Raw genomic sequence first — 16495 nt, 5'->3', positions numbered from 1 at the left:
GCAAAATACGTCTACCGAAAGCAAAAAATCATGAATGCAAAAGAGTTAGGTAGACATTGTTGTTCTTTTCACTCTTAAAAAAAACTTGCACACTTTCAGATTTTTGGTGAGCGAGGTCCGTGAAAATTTACGTTACTAAATATGATTGGCTTTAATAAAAGTTCATTTCCACGCCGCTTTTAGTAGAGCCAATCAAATGTCGTGACGTGAATGAATTTTCACGATCGTGAAAATTCGGTGCTTGCCCAAAAATTTGGAAGTGTGCAAGCGCCTTTATGATTTTCTGCTTTCTGTCGGACGTATTCTGCTCACATGGGATCGCACCCTAAATGCTTCGTAAAACGCAAACATATGAACACAGCTGCAGTTAATAGAGGAAAAAATTTGTATACATAAAAATTAATAAATATTGAAAAATGAAATTGAAATATCAAAATTTAAATGTAAAAACGGAGTCAAAGAAGACGGCCACTTAATCTCATTTCTATAATAATTACTTAAATTTGTCATATTAAGATAACAAAAAGCATTGGAAATAGCATGCAGCATGTGAAACAGCACAGCAACGCGGACGGCCGCCTGCGGCCGTCAAGCGGCGCTAGTTAATATATAAGGACGATTCAGCTGTGTACTTCTAACGAATCGTGCGATCTTTCGGTTTCCGTGACCAATCGTCGTGTCTTTACTTGCGTGTGCGTGTGTGCGTTAATAATATAGGTTAGGTTCTTACGTCGTGTTAAATATATTTACCTACAGTTACAGTGACATACACTACTAATGCCATCTACCATCAGATCCAAGTATCACTATCGTCTCTATGAGTATCTATAGACAATTAATTTGTTGTGTTTCTTTTTAATTCATGGCTTTCCCAACTTTGCAAAAATTATTATTTTCTTTCTAAAACAACATACTAATTTTCGTTAGTTTCCTTATGAAGAACTGTAAAATATATACTGAATGAGTGTTTTTGATAGTCTCAATAGCAATTTCTATAACCTATGTCGTTTTTCCCTTGAATCTAACCTAACATACTAAAATGTCTCACCAGTTTTAAGAATTAGTGGTATTAAAAGTTTCTCCGTGTGGCTACTTTTGATACTTATTTTAACTGTTTTATGTACTTAAAAATTATTAATTAAATTAATGTAATTTTACAGTTAACTTTGTAACTGCAGGTATGTTATAGAAATGACTACAGAAAGTAGTAGATTCTACTACTTAAAGTAGTTCGATAGACTAATTTTGTAGTAGTTTTTACTTCTTCTAGGAGTTGAATTATTTTCCATGTAATTTATGTTATAGATTTTTATAGAAGATTATCAACTGTGAAAAGTTGTAAATGCAACTACTTTAAGTAGTAAAATTAACTACAGTTATCAGTTGAACTGTGTCTGGAATGCCTATAAGTATTAAGCAACTCATCGAAGCGGGCGAGCGTGGTTAGGTGGTTAGGTTATCGGTTTACGAATGTTAGGGTCGAGCGTTCAACTCCCGACGTTTAGAGATTTTTCTCCGTTAGGTATATAGACATTAAATAAATAAGGTATAGGTAAACAAAAGTGGGTAGGGGGAAATATAAAAAAATACAACTCGATAATATTTATAATAAATTATAAATAATTTTATTTTACCATTTTCAGTAGTTACTTTATTACTGAGTTATCTTAGTAACTTTAACTACATATCAGCAGTTAATTCTACTGCAAAACTGTCATTGGTTCCTATTTAACTAAGAAAAGTAGTTAATGCAACTGTATTATCACTTCATTCAACTACATATCTGATAATTAATGTAAGTTCAAAATTATCTTTGGGGACTTATTGAACTAAGGAAAGTAGTTAAAAAGTAGTCAAATCTACTAAGAATTTTTTTCAGTGTATATGGTTGGAAAGTCCTGTTTAATAGGAACATTTTTTCTGTACAAAGTAAATTGACAGGTTTAAAAATGAAAAAGTTATAAAGATTTAAAAAAAAAAAAATTTGTAGTCCAGGTTGGCCATTACAGTCAAGGTCGGCCATGTTTAAAATTCGAAGGGCATTAATCTTTAAAAAATAAAATAACATGTTTGGAGTTACGGAAAATTGATTCTTTATAGTTTACAGTTTGTAACTTAATGAAATAACAAAATAATAACAATAAACAATATAAAAAAATAAATATAAATAAACAAAAGTTTTGCACTAAAATATTAATAAAATTAAATAAAAATATTAATAAGATGATCAATTATATTATGAGTTATACAGAATTGCAGTTTTTGCAAATGAAGTAGCTCGTCCTCATCTTTGCGCATTTTAAACACATAGTGGCCGACCTTGACAGTAAGTAACATTACCGAATTGTTGTAACCATAAAGAAATACGTTTCGGGATTCGATTTTTTACTTTGTTTTCCTTTCAACCATGAGTCCCACAAATTTTCTGCATACTTGCCTTGACGATTCAATTTGTTTTTTATCTTTTATTAATGGTTTTTCACATTATGCACAAAACTTTTTTTGAGCTTTTTTTGTACCGACGTCACAGAAAACACAATTTTTGATTTTCCGAAAATGTAATTGAACAAAAAGTTAGGTTTCACTATGACAAGCTTCGACAAATATGCGCGTAGGTGGCGCTAGTGAACTTGACAAAAAAACGCGAGTGGCCTACCTAGACAGTAGACCAACCTTGACTACATTCCCCTATTATATTATTATTATTATTAATATATATATTAATTTTATTAATAATTAATTATAATTAATTATATTAATTATAATATATTAATTATTATAATTGATAGCTTCTTTCTTCTTAATATTTAACTGCCGAATGATAAATTCACTTTCTATTATTATTATTATTATTATTAACTGATTGTGTAAAATGTTCAATTTTCAATTGTCAATTAGAATGTGCATAAACGGGTAAAATAATTAATGTCTGATTTGATTTTTTCAGTATTGAAATCTTTGATCAAACATAAGTAAAATCTTTTCTTAATAAAAAATGTACAAATAATAATACTGAGTAAATATCAGTTAATAATTATCATATAATTACTAAAAAAATATAATTATATTTAACGAATTTTATGAATCTGGATTTTGAAAATGTGAAAAATAATATATTTCATTTTTAATCGTTGATGAGTGAACGTAATTAAATTACATAGGATTACAGTCATCAAGGAGAGTCCAGAATAGAGTCGAAGTCGGTATGAACGCGCTGATATACCGACTTCGACTCTATTCTGGACTCTCCTTTAAAGTTTAAATAAACATAACCTCAAAAATAACGCATACCGCGCGTCCGCGCATATGCAAAATTGAGAGGAAAATAAGGTAGTTCAAGTTGGGTGGGGGAAATCCAATATGGCTGACATCAGCTGATTTACCGGAGGACAAACATTGAATTCCCATTGAATTCAATGGGACAAATCAGTTTTTTAACCATAACTTTTTAAATATTCATTTTTGAACCATAGTGTAATGGAAAATTATTCTTTATTTATCGAAATCTATTTTTTAAAACAATAAAATTTAATTTTTTGGTTTTATTGTTTTAAAAAATAGATTTCGATAAATAAAGAATAATTTTCCATTACACTATGGTTCAAAAATGAATATTTAAAAAGTTATGGTTAAAAAACTGATTTGTCCCATTGAATTCAATGTATTGTTTGTCCTCCGGTAAATCAGCTGATGGCAGCCATATTGGATTTCCCCCACCCAACTTGAACTACCTTAAGGCGCTCTCACAGCTAGTAGGCAGCATACAAATTTGAATTTACTATCTCTTTCACTCTAATTGATTTTCTCTCTTACTCCAATTACTGCCTGCGCAGGCAGGCAGAGCTGTGAGAGCTCCATTATCCAGGAAAAGAAATCTTGAATGTTTTGAATAAATGTGGAAAAAACCATTTCTAAAAGTTTGAATTATCTTTATATTTCAAACTTTTAGAAATGGGTTTTTCCGTAATAATTGACATTTCGACTATTTAAAAAACGAATATAACATTTTAACTGTTATTGAAATTCGCTCTGTTCATCATTTTGAAGCCTATTAGCTACAAATTTTTGTTCTTTTTGTAAAACTATTTTAAACAAACTATTTGTTTTGGATCTTTTAATTTTATATTTCGTGAGATTAAAAAAAAAGACTTGTCGCAAAAGAGTAAAAAGATACAGGACCATAAAAGAATTATCAGACTGCGATGGCCTACTTGCCTTTTAAGGTTTGAGACTGTACGGCGCCTCTATATTTAGCATTCTTACTCGCGCCATAAATGCTTTCACACAATTTAAAGAAAAAAGTAGGTCAATTTCCAGAATTTTCAATTTTTTTTTCATCATAATTTGTCTCACTTGATTTTCTATCAAAATTAAAAATGAAATTCAAATACATATACATACCATAGGTGCAAAATAAATTTTACATTATAGAATATTCAATTAAAATTTATTATTTATTTTAATCTTTAATTTTTTAGTTTAATAATAAAGTTTAATTTAATTTAATTTAAATTTTAAAATTAGTTTACAAGCTTATGAGGATATATTACAGTACAGGAAAATTTACAAATGCGAGATCGATGCTGTGAAATATTATTGTTGAATTAAAATATGTTAACTTAATTCGGTGTCAATTAAATTATCAGGGAAATTAAGATCCAAATCAGGAACAAGGACCTCCATCGGTTCTTTAATAAAATTCTCCAAAGTGTCGCCGGAATGAAAACTTTCCCCATCACTACCACAGTCCTGTAATAAAAAAATTTTTAATTTTTAAAAGTAAAAAATAATAGAATAATAAAACAATTTATTATAATGATTATTTTTCCAAAAAGAAAAGTGGATAATGTCAAATTAAACGAAATAATTGCAATCATTGAAATTAAAAACATTATGAATGTTGTATTATTAATAAGATATTCATATTTTTTAATTAATAATTAATTTTTTTAAATATTAATAATTAACTGTCTCTTATTTAAAAAACAGTGTAGAAAAGTTTAGAATTTTCAAAAGATTAAAACAAAAAATTATTTAAAAAGTGAAAAAATGCACCGAAAGCTTACATTCAGAACAGAATTTGACGATTCAAAAATGTCGTAGGTGGTGGTATTCAAAGCAGCTAAGGTGCACGTATCTCCACAATTTCTGAAAAGTGTGGGATGATAATTCACCAGAGATTCGACACTTTTATCCAGTAGGCATAATCTTTCCTCTTCATTTTCTTTCTCCTTGCGAAGTAATTCTGTTAAACCCGATATGTACAGCATTGCTAATTTTAATGTTGTTATTTTGGTCAGTTTTTCATTTGTTCCATCGCCTTGCTGAAAAAAAACAAAAATACTATTTTTACTATTACTTTTTATTACCGGGAAGAAAATTAACTTGAATATATAATTTCCAAAAAGTTTATTTTCAAATTAAACTTTTTAATTTTTAATTACAAAAATCTCATATTTTACTTATTTTGTTTTTTTTTTTAATTATTGAATTGAATTGAAAAAAATATTGATAATTGAATTAAATGATTTATTTACTCAAATTAAATTCTAAAATTGATTTACTTGAATAGTATAAATGCAAAGGAAACACTATAGTTAATTAGAAATGAAAAACAAAAAACTCACCGCGAGTACTAATTCTGGCATATATGAAGGCACTGCTTTTCGAAGAGTTTCAAACGCCGAATTAATTTCCTTCATTCGCGATCTTTCTCGTGCATTTGCTGTTTTTCGTCTATATTTACTCAAAGGTGGTGGTCTATGTTTCACACTGAGTTTTCCACGATTAACAACAATTTTTCTCCCATAATTATCATTAATTGTGTGAAATTCTTCATTTTCAAAATCATCATCAAATTTAAATTTTCGCCGTACACTGCTACGTGGTCGTAAACTGTATTTTTCACTTGTCATTTGTTTTATTTCACTATTATTACCCATCTCTAAAATTTTAAATATTCACTAAAACTTTTTCATTGAGGATTTCTTTTAAATTTTATTTTTATTTATTTTTATCAAATTCACTGTTTTTTAGTTAAGATAATAATAATTTATTTAAAAAAAGGAAGTACTTGATAAATCTTTTACTCCTCTTTGCCTTCTGATTGATTAAATAGAGAAATTAGTGTGTAATTAAATTTAAAATAAAAAACGAATAATGTCATAATTTTAAAACTTGTGTCTATCCAATTGCAGGTTTGTCAAGGACTGGATACTCTCCAGTACAGCCTCCGCATGATAATCTCAAAGAAATTTCAGTGGGAGAACGAGTTCCCTTTTTGGTAAAGTTTGATCACACATATTTATATATTTAATTCAAACTTAAAAAATTTTCCCTTTTTAACAAAGATTCATTATTAAAAGAAAAAGTACAATTAATTAAAATAGAATGCAATTTTTATTATTAATGTACATATAATTCTTTTTAACAGTAATTTTTATATTATATAACATTTTTCAATTACTGTAGTAGGATTTTTTTTCAATTAAACATACATTTTTTTGGTATTACAATATATTTTTTCTATTAAAAATGTTGTGAATTTCATCAATCTCGAGAATAAAAAATTAACGTTAATATAAACATTTAATCTTAAAACTCGTAAAAAGTCATCTTTTCAAAGATTAAAAAACTTGATAATTAGGGTAAATCAGACAGTAGTCGGCCACTTAAGAAAATCTTCTTAATGAATACTGTTTAAAAATTGCAATTAAAGACAGTAGTCGGCCACCTAAAGCAAACTTTTTAATTAACACTCTTTAAAAAGTGCAATTTCATATTTTTTTTTAATTCTTTTAGGTGATATTGTTCCTTACGATCACACAAAACTATTAAATCAATCATGTTTATGAAAAAAAAAAAATTTCGTTCGTTAAAAAAATTAGTAAATGAACAAGTAAGAATACGACAGTAATCGGCCACTTAAAAAAGCCTTCAAAAAATTTTTTTTTCAATTACAAAAGCTTAGTTTTGTTTATAATGACCTTAGAAACGATTAGTAACAAACAAATTATTTTTATCTCATACGGTTTTATAGCTATTCAAAATTGAAAAGGGTCCGACTACTATCTGGTTTACCCTATCACTTTTTTATGGAAGATATAATTTTTTCTTGTCAATTATGTATTGATTATCATCACTAAAAAATAATTTGTAATTATTTTTTCTAATATTGAAAATTATTTTAATATGATATTAAAAATTGTTTTCATTTCCAAAAATGCACCACCTTTTGTATCCACGAGTAGACCACATATAAATATGCTATAAATATAAATTCTATCAAGTTTCACTTATATTTCAAAATTGACAACAAATTGACAAAATTTTAAAATTTGTTTTTTTTATCGTTGATTTATCCTTATACCACATTTATTTGTCAAGTTACAGAAAATGAGTTATATATTTTTTTAGAAAATTTACTAAAAACATTCCCTTACTTACAGATGTTATAAAATTCATTTAAGATTCATTCAAGCGGGAAACTTTTTGGTAAATTTTCACCGTAAATATGAACATTTATCGTATAGTAAATACAAAAAAGAATTTCCTACAAATTATCGTTCTTTGTAATCGTCAAAAATAAATTTTCCACATTCATAATTATTAATTTTTAAAATTAAAATATTTTTTAAATCGTGACACGGTACAGACCTATTTCTCTTTTAAAAAATTGACGTAAATCACGAAAATTCTAATAAAGTTTTGTATACTCTGCCAAGTAAAAAATATTTAAATGCATGCGCATTATCAAAAAGTCTTTTATTTTATGCTTAAGAAATAATATTAAATTGAAACATTATAACAAACTTGAAAGAATATTATTTAATAATAATTGTACCAATTTTCTCGCGAATATAAAAAGCATCATTACTTTATTATTAAGATTAATTAATTTTCATGTAATTAAATTTCATTTAAATTTATTATCATTATTCAATAAAATACTTCATATTAAATGATAAGTATAACATGCAAATGACGATATCGAGAAAAACTTTCTTTAGATTAAATTTTTTCTATAGAAAAAATTTAATCTAAAGAAAGTTTTTCTCGATATCGTCATTTGCATGTTATACTTATCATTTAATATGAAGTATTTATTTAATATTATTATACAATTTAATTTGTATTCATATATGAATACAAATTAAAAAACTAAACAACCAAAATTCGGTACTATTTTTATATTCACGAGGAATTCATTTGAAAATAATTATTCAATAAAACTAATCAACAAACACTATGAATACTTAATTGTTTCTAAAATATTTTCTTTTTATAAAGAAAAGTAAAAAATAAATCTCGTTCAATAAGAAATAAAGTATTAATACTTAAGTAGATTTAGAATTATTAAACTATGTTTTTAACAAAATAAAAGAGTTAAACTGGTTTTGATATTTAAAATGGCTTTTAAACGCGCTGATGCCATTGTCGTTCCATCGCCAATAGCCGAAATTGTTGGCGATGTATATAATTTATAACCAACAGCATAATTAACCGGGGCATTATCACTTTTTGCAAAACGATTTAAATTTAAATTCATTGGTTTTAAGTCCGCATTTAAAATTTTAGCAATTTGCTGAAGAATATTAAAATATTTTTCAACAAATGCAGAATTCTCCGTTCCTGTACACATTGATGACAGTAGGTTTATAATTTTTTTTCTGTTATTTGTACTAAATTGCTCACTTGTAAAAACACGATGGCAATTTTCGATATTTACGCTCTCGGCTAATAGTGGCGTTACGGTTAATTTTGTTAATTTTAAATACCTTTCAACAGCAAGATTATTTTCACCCTTGTATTCCGGTAAAATGTCCTCGATATTTATTTCTTCTATATTAAGTCCAAATTCACTTTCTTCTACTTTTTCTTCCTTGTATAAATTGAGTCGCTCTTGACAAAGCAGCCAAACTTTCTTAGCAGCCTCCAATTTAGCTATCTTTTTTGTTTTTCCATAACCGTTCTTTTCAATGTCTAGAATTTTACATTTCACTGTAAAATTCATCTGATGATGTGGTCCAGTCGCGTTTGTCTCCTCATATTTTGGCAATATCATTCCTTTTTTAGCGCATAATTCCTGCAGGAGAAATCTTCTATTATATATATATATATATATATATATATATATATATATATATATATATATATATTTATATATATTTATATCAAAGAAACATTTATAATTATATAAATTAAATTTTTCATATGGCAGTTTTTTAACCCCTTCACTGACACGGACCTCTATAGCGGCATCAAAAGGAAACATTTAAAAGTTAACGAATCTGTCTGAAAATGCCTACTCGAGGGTTTTCGGGGCCATTGAATCCAAATCCGTGGTAAAAAATTCAAAATTCAAAATTCAAAATGGCAACCAAACAAATTTTAAAGTTAACTTTAAAATTTTTTTTGGTCGACATTTTGAAGCCGCCATTTTAAACTTTCGACCACGGATTTGGTTTCAGTGACCCAAAAACATACAATATGACAATGTCATGCTTTTAAAAAAATTTTTTTTTTGAACATTTATGGCACAAAAACTTTATTCTCACTAGTCTGTAAAGAGGTTAAGTACAAAATTTTTCCATAATTTATTATTTAAACAGGGTTGCCACAGGTCAGGGATTTTTATTTGGAAGAAATTAAATTTTTAGAATTCATAAGAAAATTATGAATTTTTCTGTTTTTTTCGTCTGCCTTATAAACTATGAAATTAACAAGAATTCTAATACAAAACCTTTAATTTTTTCTATTTCTGACAATATTTTATTTTTAAATAACTTAAATCTTAAAGAACTATCATAAAATTATTACATATAAATTATTTAATAAGTAATTTTACTTAAATATTTCAAAAGTAATTGAATTTCAAAAGAGTTGCGTTTACAATTTATTATTGAATTCCTCGAAAGCATTAAATTATTTTCAAAAGTTATAAAATTCTTTGAAAAAATTCAATTTTAAACTCTTAATAAATTTTCTTGCTGTAATTTTAATTACGTATTTTTAAAAAGATTAACTTTTCCTCGAAACAATTGAACTTGTATTTTTACAATTTTCACTCTTTTTATTATTTTCATTTATTATTTTTATAAATAATAAAATTTTCACAGGAATTCAATCATTAACAAATTGTTTATTATTTTTTTTTTTCGTAATATTTCAATTATTTTCATAAAGAATAAAATTTTTTACAGGGATTCAATTATTTTCAAAATTATTAATAAAAAATTTTAAAAGGATTTAATTATTTTCAAGAAAAGTAAAATTTTTTACAGGGTTTGAATTATTTTCATAATAATAATAATAATAAAATTCTTTTAAGGAATTCAATTATTTTCATAAATAATAAAACTAATGACAGAATTTTAATTATTTTTAATAATACAACATTTTTATTCAAATTCCTCGAAAAATGTAATTATTTAAAAAAATGTTATTAAAATGCGTCGAAGGGTCAAACCATTTTATTTCGCCTAATATATTTTTGACCTTTATAAGAAATTGCAATACTTTGGGAAAATATTTTTATCTGTTTTGGGATAACGAAATGCATGATGATTTGTAAAAAAGAATTACATTTTGTATAAAAAAGATGTTTTAAATTGAGAGTATAATACATGAAAAAAGGTTACGTTGACAGACATTACAAAATATTAAAAAAAGGAGTAATCTCTTTAAGAAATATAAAAAAAGCGATTGATATTTATTTTTAAAGGCTGAATTTGTGATTTGAACTTGATAAAAGTATCAAATAATTTATAATAAACTGTAAAATATGTTATTTAAGTTCCTGTATGAAATGTCAAAAATCGATCATATTTAACAATTTTTTTTTTGACAAAGCAATTTAATTTTAGTAAATCAGAATTATTTTAAATACACTTTAATATTATTTAAATACTTTTTTATTATTAACTGAGAAATATAAAAAAATTTACCTTAAAAATTAACCATTCTTCATTTTATCGCGATTCTGAATGTTTGTAATTTCGTTGGAGAAAAACCGACTTATACCAAATTTTTTGGAGAATGTAAAAGTAGATTGAAGCAATATCTTCCTGCTACCAAAATTTCGCTTTGGGTTTTGCACTAGTCTTCAAAAGAAATTGATTAAAAAAATTGTTTATTTTCAAGGTTACCTGCAAGTATTATAACACTTTTTTTAATTAATTTCTTTTGAGGACTAGTGCAAAACCCAACGCGAAATTTTGGTAGCAGGAAGATATTGCTTCAATCTACTTCTACATTCTCCAAAAATTTGGTGTAAGTCGGATTTTCTCCAACGAAGTTACAAACATTCAAAATCGCGATAAAATGAAGAATGGTTAATTTTTAAGGTAAATTTTTTTATATTTCTGAGTTAATAATAAAAAAAGTATTTAAATAATATTAAAGTGTATTTAAAATACTTATTATTTAAATAATTCTGAGTTACTAAAATTAAATTACTTTCTCAAAAAAAAGTTGTTAAATATGATCGACTTTTGACATTTCATACAGGAACTTAAATAACATATTTTACAGTTTATTATAAATTATTTGATACTTTTATCAAGTTCAAATCACAAATTCAGCCTTTAAAAATAAATATCAATCGCTTTTTTTATATTTCTTAAAGAGATTACTCCTTTTTTAAATATTTTGTAATGTCTGTCAATATAACCTTTTTTCATGTACTCTCAATTTATAACATCTTTTTTTATATGAAATGTAATTATTTTTTACAAATCATTGTACATTTCGTAATCCCAAAACATGTAAGAACATTTTTCCAAAGTATTAAAATTTTTTATAAAGGTCAAAAATACATTAGGCGAAATAAAATGGTTTGACCCCGAAATAATTCAATTATTTAAAAATTTGTTCATAAAATTCTTTATGAGAATTCAATTTTAAGAAACATTCAATTATTTAATACATTATTTGTTTTTGTATTTAAATAATTGAATTCTAGTAGAATTTTCTAATAAAAATTGATTAAAAAAGGAAATTCATTTAAAATTTTAGATAATAATATTAAAAGCATTATAATGGACGTCCGCATGAAAAGGGGCCACTTTCGCATATTATTGGACTTATCTATATGATCAAATTCCTTGTTAAATCTGAAAAATTTTGATAGGTACGTCTTAAGTCTAATTTGGTGCAAAAATCGCTGAGTTATAGAATTTTAAACTTCAGAATGTCAAAAACCCCATTTCGAGAAAATCGAAATCAAAGATTGTAATCCCAGTAAGAAACGAAAAATTGAAAAGTATTAAAAAGATTCTATTCTTTTGAATGCCATTTCTGTCCAATACTTTTCTATCCAGTGAGAGCAATATAAATAGTAACGATATCAATCCTCTTGAATACCCAGTAAGAAAGCAAAGATTAAGAAGCATTAAAAAAATTCTATCCTTTTGAATACCATTTCTGCCCTATGCTTCTGAATTCCGCGACAGTAGTATAATAATATAATACTAATATTGTTGACATATAGAATGTTCAATTACTTTCAAATAACTGCACTCATGAATTTATTTGCTATTTTAAAAAGAAATAATTATTAAATTATCAGTTAAGAGGGTTAAAAGTGTTTAAAGGTCTTTGAATTTTTTGGTTATGATTTATTGTCTAACAGAATAACGGCCCTGACTCGTTTAAATTACGTTAAATTGGCAAACAATCAATTTTTCAGCAAGTTCTTCTTTGAACACAAACACTTTTTACAAAATCTGCCACTGTATGTATCTTATAAATTACAAAAATCCAGAAGATTGCTTGAATGCTTGCAGAAACGCGGTTCCAATGAAAAATTGAAAAGTGATATAATGACAGGCTGTAATAATTTCGGATGGGATTGGAAAGCATTCAGAAAAAAATTTTGTCTTTGTTAAAAATTACAAAAAGAATTGAATGGCATTCATTTTTAGACAAAACGTGGTCCTATCATGGTATAGAAAAGTATTGGACAGAAATGGCATTCAAAAGTATTGGATAATTTCTACTACACCATACAGAGTTTGAATTATTTCAATCCTTTTCAATTTTTCTTTTCTTACTGGGATGCGAATATCATTAATTGCTTCTTCTAGGAAGTTATTCAGACAAGATTTGTTTAAAGTCTAGTACACCTTTAAGATGAAAAATTAATAGGTTTCGAATTCCCTCCCTCCATTTTGAAACAATGAAAAAATAACGGACATCCAACAAAGTAGTCCCTTTTCATTTTTTTTGTCTAACAACGAAATAAAATACTTAAAGTATCGATAAATTAATGAAAAATGCATGATTCGACGTGTGAGACCCTGTAGATTAAGGAAAAAGAATAAAAAAAATTCGATGTTTTTTCAAAATTAGTAAATTGCAATTATCTCGGAATATCATGAATTTTTAAGAAGTAATTGAATTTCGAAAAGGTTTCAAATTAAAATCTTTTATAAATTTTTCATACTTTTAACTAACAAATTCTGTAGAATTAATTTTTTTTAATTATTTACAGTTTTTATTTTCTAATGTATATTTAATTGAAGAATTTCCGAATAATCGAAATTTCTGTAAAACTGAATTGTAAACAAATAGATTTGAAAATCCTCAAAGAACTTTGTCAAAAATTATTAAAAAACAATTGATTTACATTTTTTGAGTATCTAATAATTTTTAGAGTGAATCATAATATTACTTTAGGGTCAGGGAAAAACAGAATTAAATTTTTGTGGCAATCCTGTTAAATAAATTGTACCTACATAAAATTCACACAAAAAAATAATAAAAATTGTAGAGAAATTTAATTTTACCCATTGTTTATTTTTGTAAATATTAAAATAAAATATGTGAGGAATTTTGTTTTTCGAAAAGTAATAAACATACTTGCAATAATCCGATGTAATTAATTTCTTGCTGTCCTGACTGTTGTAAAGAATTATTATTTACAATATTTAGTGAATTCGGTAATGACTGTATCGGATTTGTCCGATTTGTGGAAGGTATAGTACCAAGAAGTCTAAGCATTTCTTGAGCTGCTTCATGTTTGGCCTTTTGTTTTGTAGAACCTCTTCCGTCGGCAGACAAAGATTTATATTTTACTCTAATTGTAAATACGTGTTCATTGCCTGAAATCACTTGATCTCCAATGAATATATAATTAGGAAGCTCATACGGCAGTTTGGCAGCATATTCCTGTAATATTGCTATTGACGTTTTAGCCATTTTCTCTGTAAATAGAAAATTACACATAAGCTAAAAGACAAATTATTAAAATTATAATTATTTAATTTTATAGCAAGTATTTTAGTTACATAGAGATTAGAGAATATTCTTGTATTCACTTAATTGAAATTGCCTCTTTGCCAGCATAAAATAAATATAAATTCTTAAACCCAAAAATATTGCTATTTTAACATTTTGTTTTTAATTCCATTCTAGTTATTCACATTCTGACAACGGATGATGCAATATTACAATAAAAAAATCACAAAACAAATTTTTTCTGTTTTTTTACTTACTCAGACAGATATTTGTAATGAATATTAAATTTATGGGTTTTTTTTAATTTTGTTCGAAGGTTAGTTTTTTGTTTTTTGTCATGTACAGATTTTCAATTATTTTTACAGCTTATGTCACGTGTTACGAGCCGCGTTACCTTTAATAACGTAACTCTAATAGTTCGCGATGATTCGCCGGATTCTACCTTGATTAAATCCTTAAAGAAGGAAGCGGGAATATTTAAATTAAAAGACGTTTAATTCCGTTTAACGGAAGGAGGAAAGCCCACTCGAGAAATTAGTTTTTCTTGAGTGAGTAAAACCCCCTTTGTTTATTAAAATATTTGTTAAATACAAACTGGCTAAGGAGTTTAGAAAACAACCTTTCAAGTCAGAGAGTAACTTAGAACTAACTATAACTATTCATTCCGCGGAGAGGTTCTCCGCTAAAGTCCATTTTTGTGGAAATGCGCATGCGTTATTCTACGCGCATTTCCTTGGCTGTAGCATACAGGATCGTTGCACCAACACTTTTCTGCACTACATTGAAACTATACTCACACACACACATTCAAGAGAGATCATCTCTATACTCATGCAATATACTCTGCATTCAAATAATATAATATTATTAATCATCTATAAAATGTTATGTACTATTTACTTAAATTGAATATTTCATACGACACTCACACAATATAGTAATTACATTAATAATGTACATATAGATGAAATGTATTTAATTACATAAACGTCAACGTAGTTTTAGATTATCCAAATAATACATTCGCACTAAATGATTATTCGAAATAATAATAATAATAATTATTATTATTATCATTATTATTATATTAATAATTCTATTTGTACTATTTATTATTAAATATTTTAGATCCTTATTCAACTAGACTTTTGTGACTCATCTCTTTTACTTAGTCCATTGCAATCCTGCGGTCCCAAGCATGTTGAACACATGTTCTATTGTCCTATGGAAAAGGGCACTTGAGATGTTTTATTTTTTGTATAACTCTTGACGGTTTGGTTTTATGACTTTAAGAAATTCGAGATTACTTTTTCCAACTTTAACTTGATTTACGACATTTCTAAGAAATGTCTTCGTAGTTAATATAAAAACTAAAAGTTTGGAATTTATTAAACCGTGACAATATTCTATTGACAAACATACAAAAGATTTCCTGTTTGTGTCTCAGAGATTTCTGCCTCAAACCGTGGGAAGAATATTTAAAAATTATAAATTAATTGATAATTAATAATTCAATTCTAGCGCGTTTATTTCGATAGTTGATATATCGAAATTATTCGAGCGAGATAATAGTCGCTCGTTACACCTTTCCCCTTAAAAGAGATTTTCGTTAGAAAATTATTTTCCATCAAAATTAATATTAAAATTATATTCTTATAAAATTAACTAAAAAAAATATTTAATTTAAAAAAATTTTTTTTTGTTTTGTTTTTGTTTTTTTTTTTTTAATTCTATGTTTCAATGCGCGCGCATGAGTGGACAAATTTACAAGTGCAATTGTCCTGTGTATTGTGCTTAAGTTCACTGGGTCTTGTATATAGGTTATGTTTATGAATGTGAACAAGTGTCAACAAAGTCGAAAGTGGCAATTGTTGGTGAAATGGATTCTTATTTTAAAGAATGTTTAAAATGTGTTTAAGACAGTTTTTACAAAAGGAGAATAACTGTTTTTGAGCAAATCTAACAGTTGCTCACCTCTCACTCCCTCCCAAAATGGATAATTGATAAATTGAAATGTTATTCTATAACAACAAAATATAATGCTTTGAAAAAAACATTTTAATGTTGAATAGAAGTTTATCAAAGAGAGAGAAAAAAAAATCATAATTAATTGTCTGCAAAGCTAATAGTTATTTTATAGTCATTCTTGCCAAAAATTTGTTATTTTCGAATCTCTAATTCGATTTTAGGTCAAGAAATTTGATTGAGACTATTTTCGACTCGAGAAATAGTGACTGAGTCTGACTATTGCTTTTCA

At 26.3% G+C, this 16495-nt stretch overlaps 2 protein-coding genes across 3 annotated transcripts; both read right to left on the bottom strand.

Annotated features, from left to right (window-relative positions):
- Positions 1-4435: 4435 nt before the first annotated feature.
- LOC122499071 (helix-loop-helix protein delilah-like) lies at positions 4436-6270 on the bottom strand. The gene is made up of 3 exons (XM_043607140.1): positions 5628-6270; positions 5067-5324; positions 4436-4749 (listed from the first exon to the last, which is right to left on the bottom strand). Exons 1-3 carry the CDS (start codon positions 5940-5942, stop codon positions 4615-4617), a joined length of 708 nt encoding a protein of 235 aa, XP_043463075.1. The 5' UTR covers positions 5943-6270; the 3' UTR covers positions 4436-4614.
- Positions 6271-8157: 1887 nt separating this feature from the next.
- Positions 8158-14882, bottom strand: LOC122499082 (RISC-loading complex subunit tarbp2-like). Of its 2 annotated transcripts, none has more exons than XM_043607157.1 (3): positions 14496-14882; positions 13861-14204; positions 8158-9085 (listed from the first exon to the last, which is right to left on the bottom strand). In XM_043607157.1, the coding sequence occupies exons 2-3, from the start codon at positions 14197-14199 to the stop codon at positions 8369-8371; spliced, it is 1056 nt and encodes a 351-aa protein (XP_043463092.1). In that variant the 5' UTR covers positions 14200-14204; positions 14496-14882; the 3' UTR covers positions 8158-8368. The 2 variants fall into 2 exon arrangements, with proteins under 2 accessions (XP_043463092.1, XP_043463093.1); XM_043607158.1 differs by lacking the exon at positions 14496-14882 and adding an exon at positions 14289-14488.
- Positions 14883-16495: the final 1613 nt, after the last annotated feature.

This window comes from Leptopilina heterotoma, unplaced genomic scaffold (assembly GCF_015476425.1).
Source record: "Leptopilina heterotoma isolate Lh14 unplaced genomic scaffold, ASM1547642v1 Lhet_165, whole genome shotgun sequence".
Classification (NCBI taxonomy): domain Eukaryota; kingdom Metazoa; phylum Arthropoda; class Insecta; order Hymenoptera; family Figitidae; genus Leptopilina; species Leptopilina heterotoma.
Note: the sequence above shows the minus strand (reverse complement) of the source record. Positions and strands in the feature narration are given on the sequence as shown.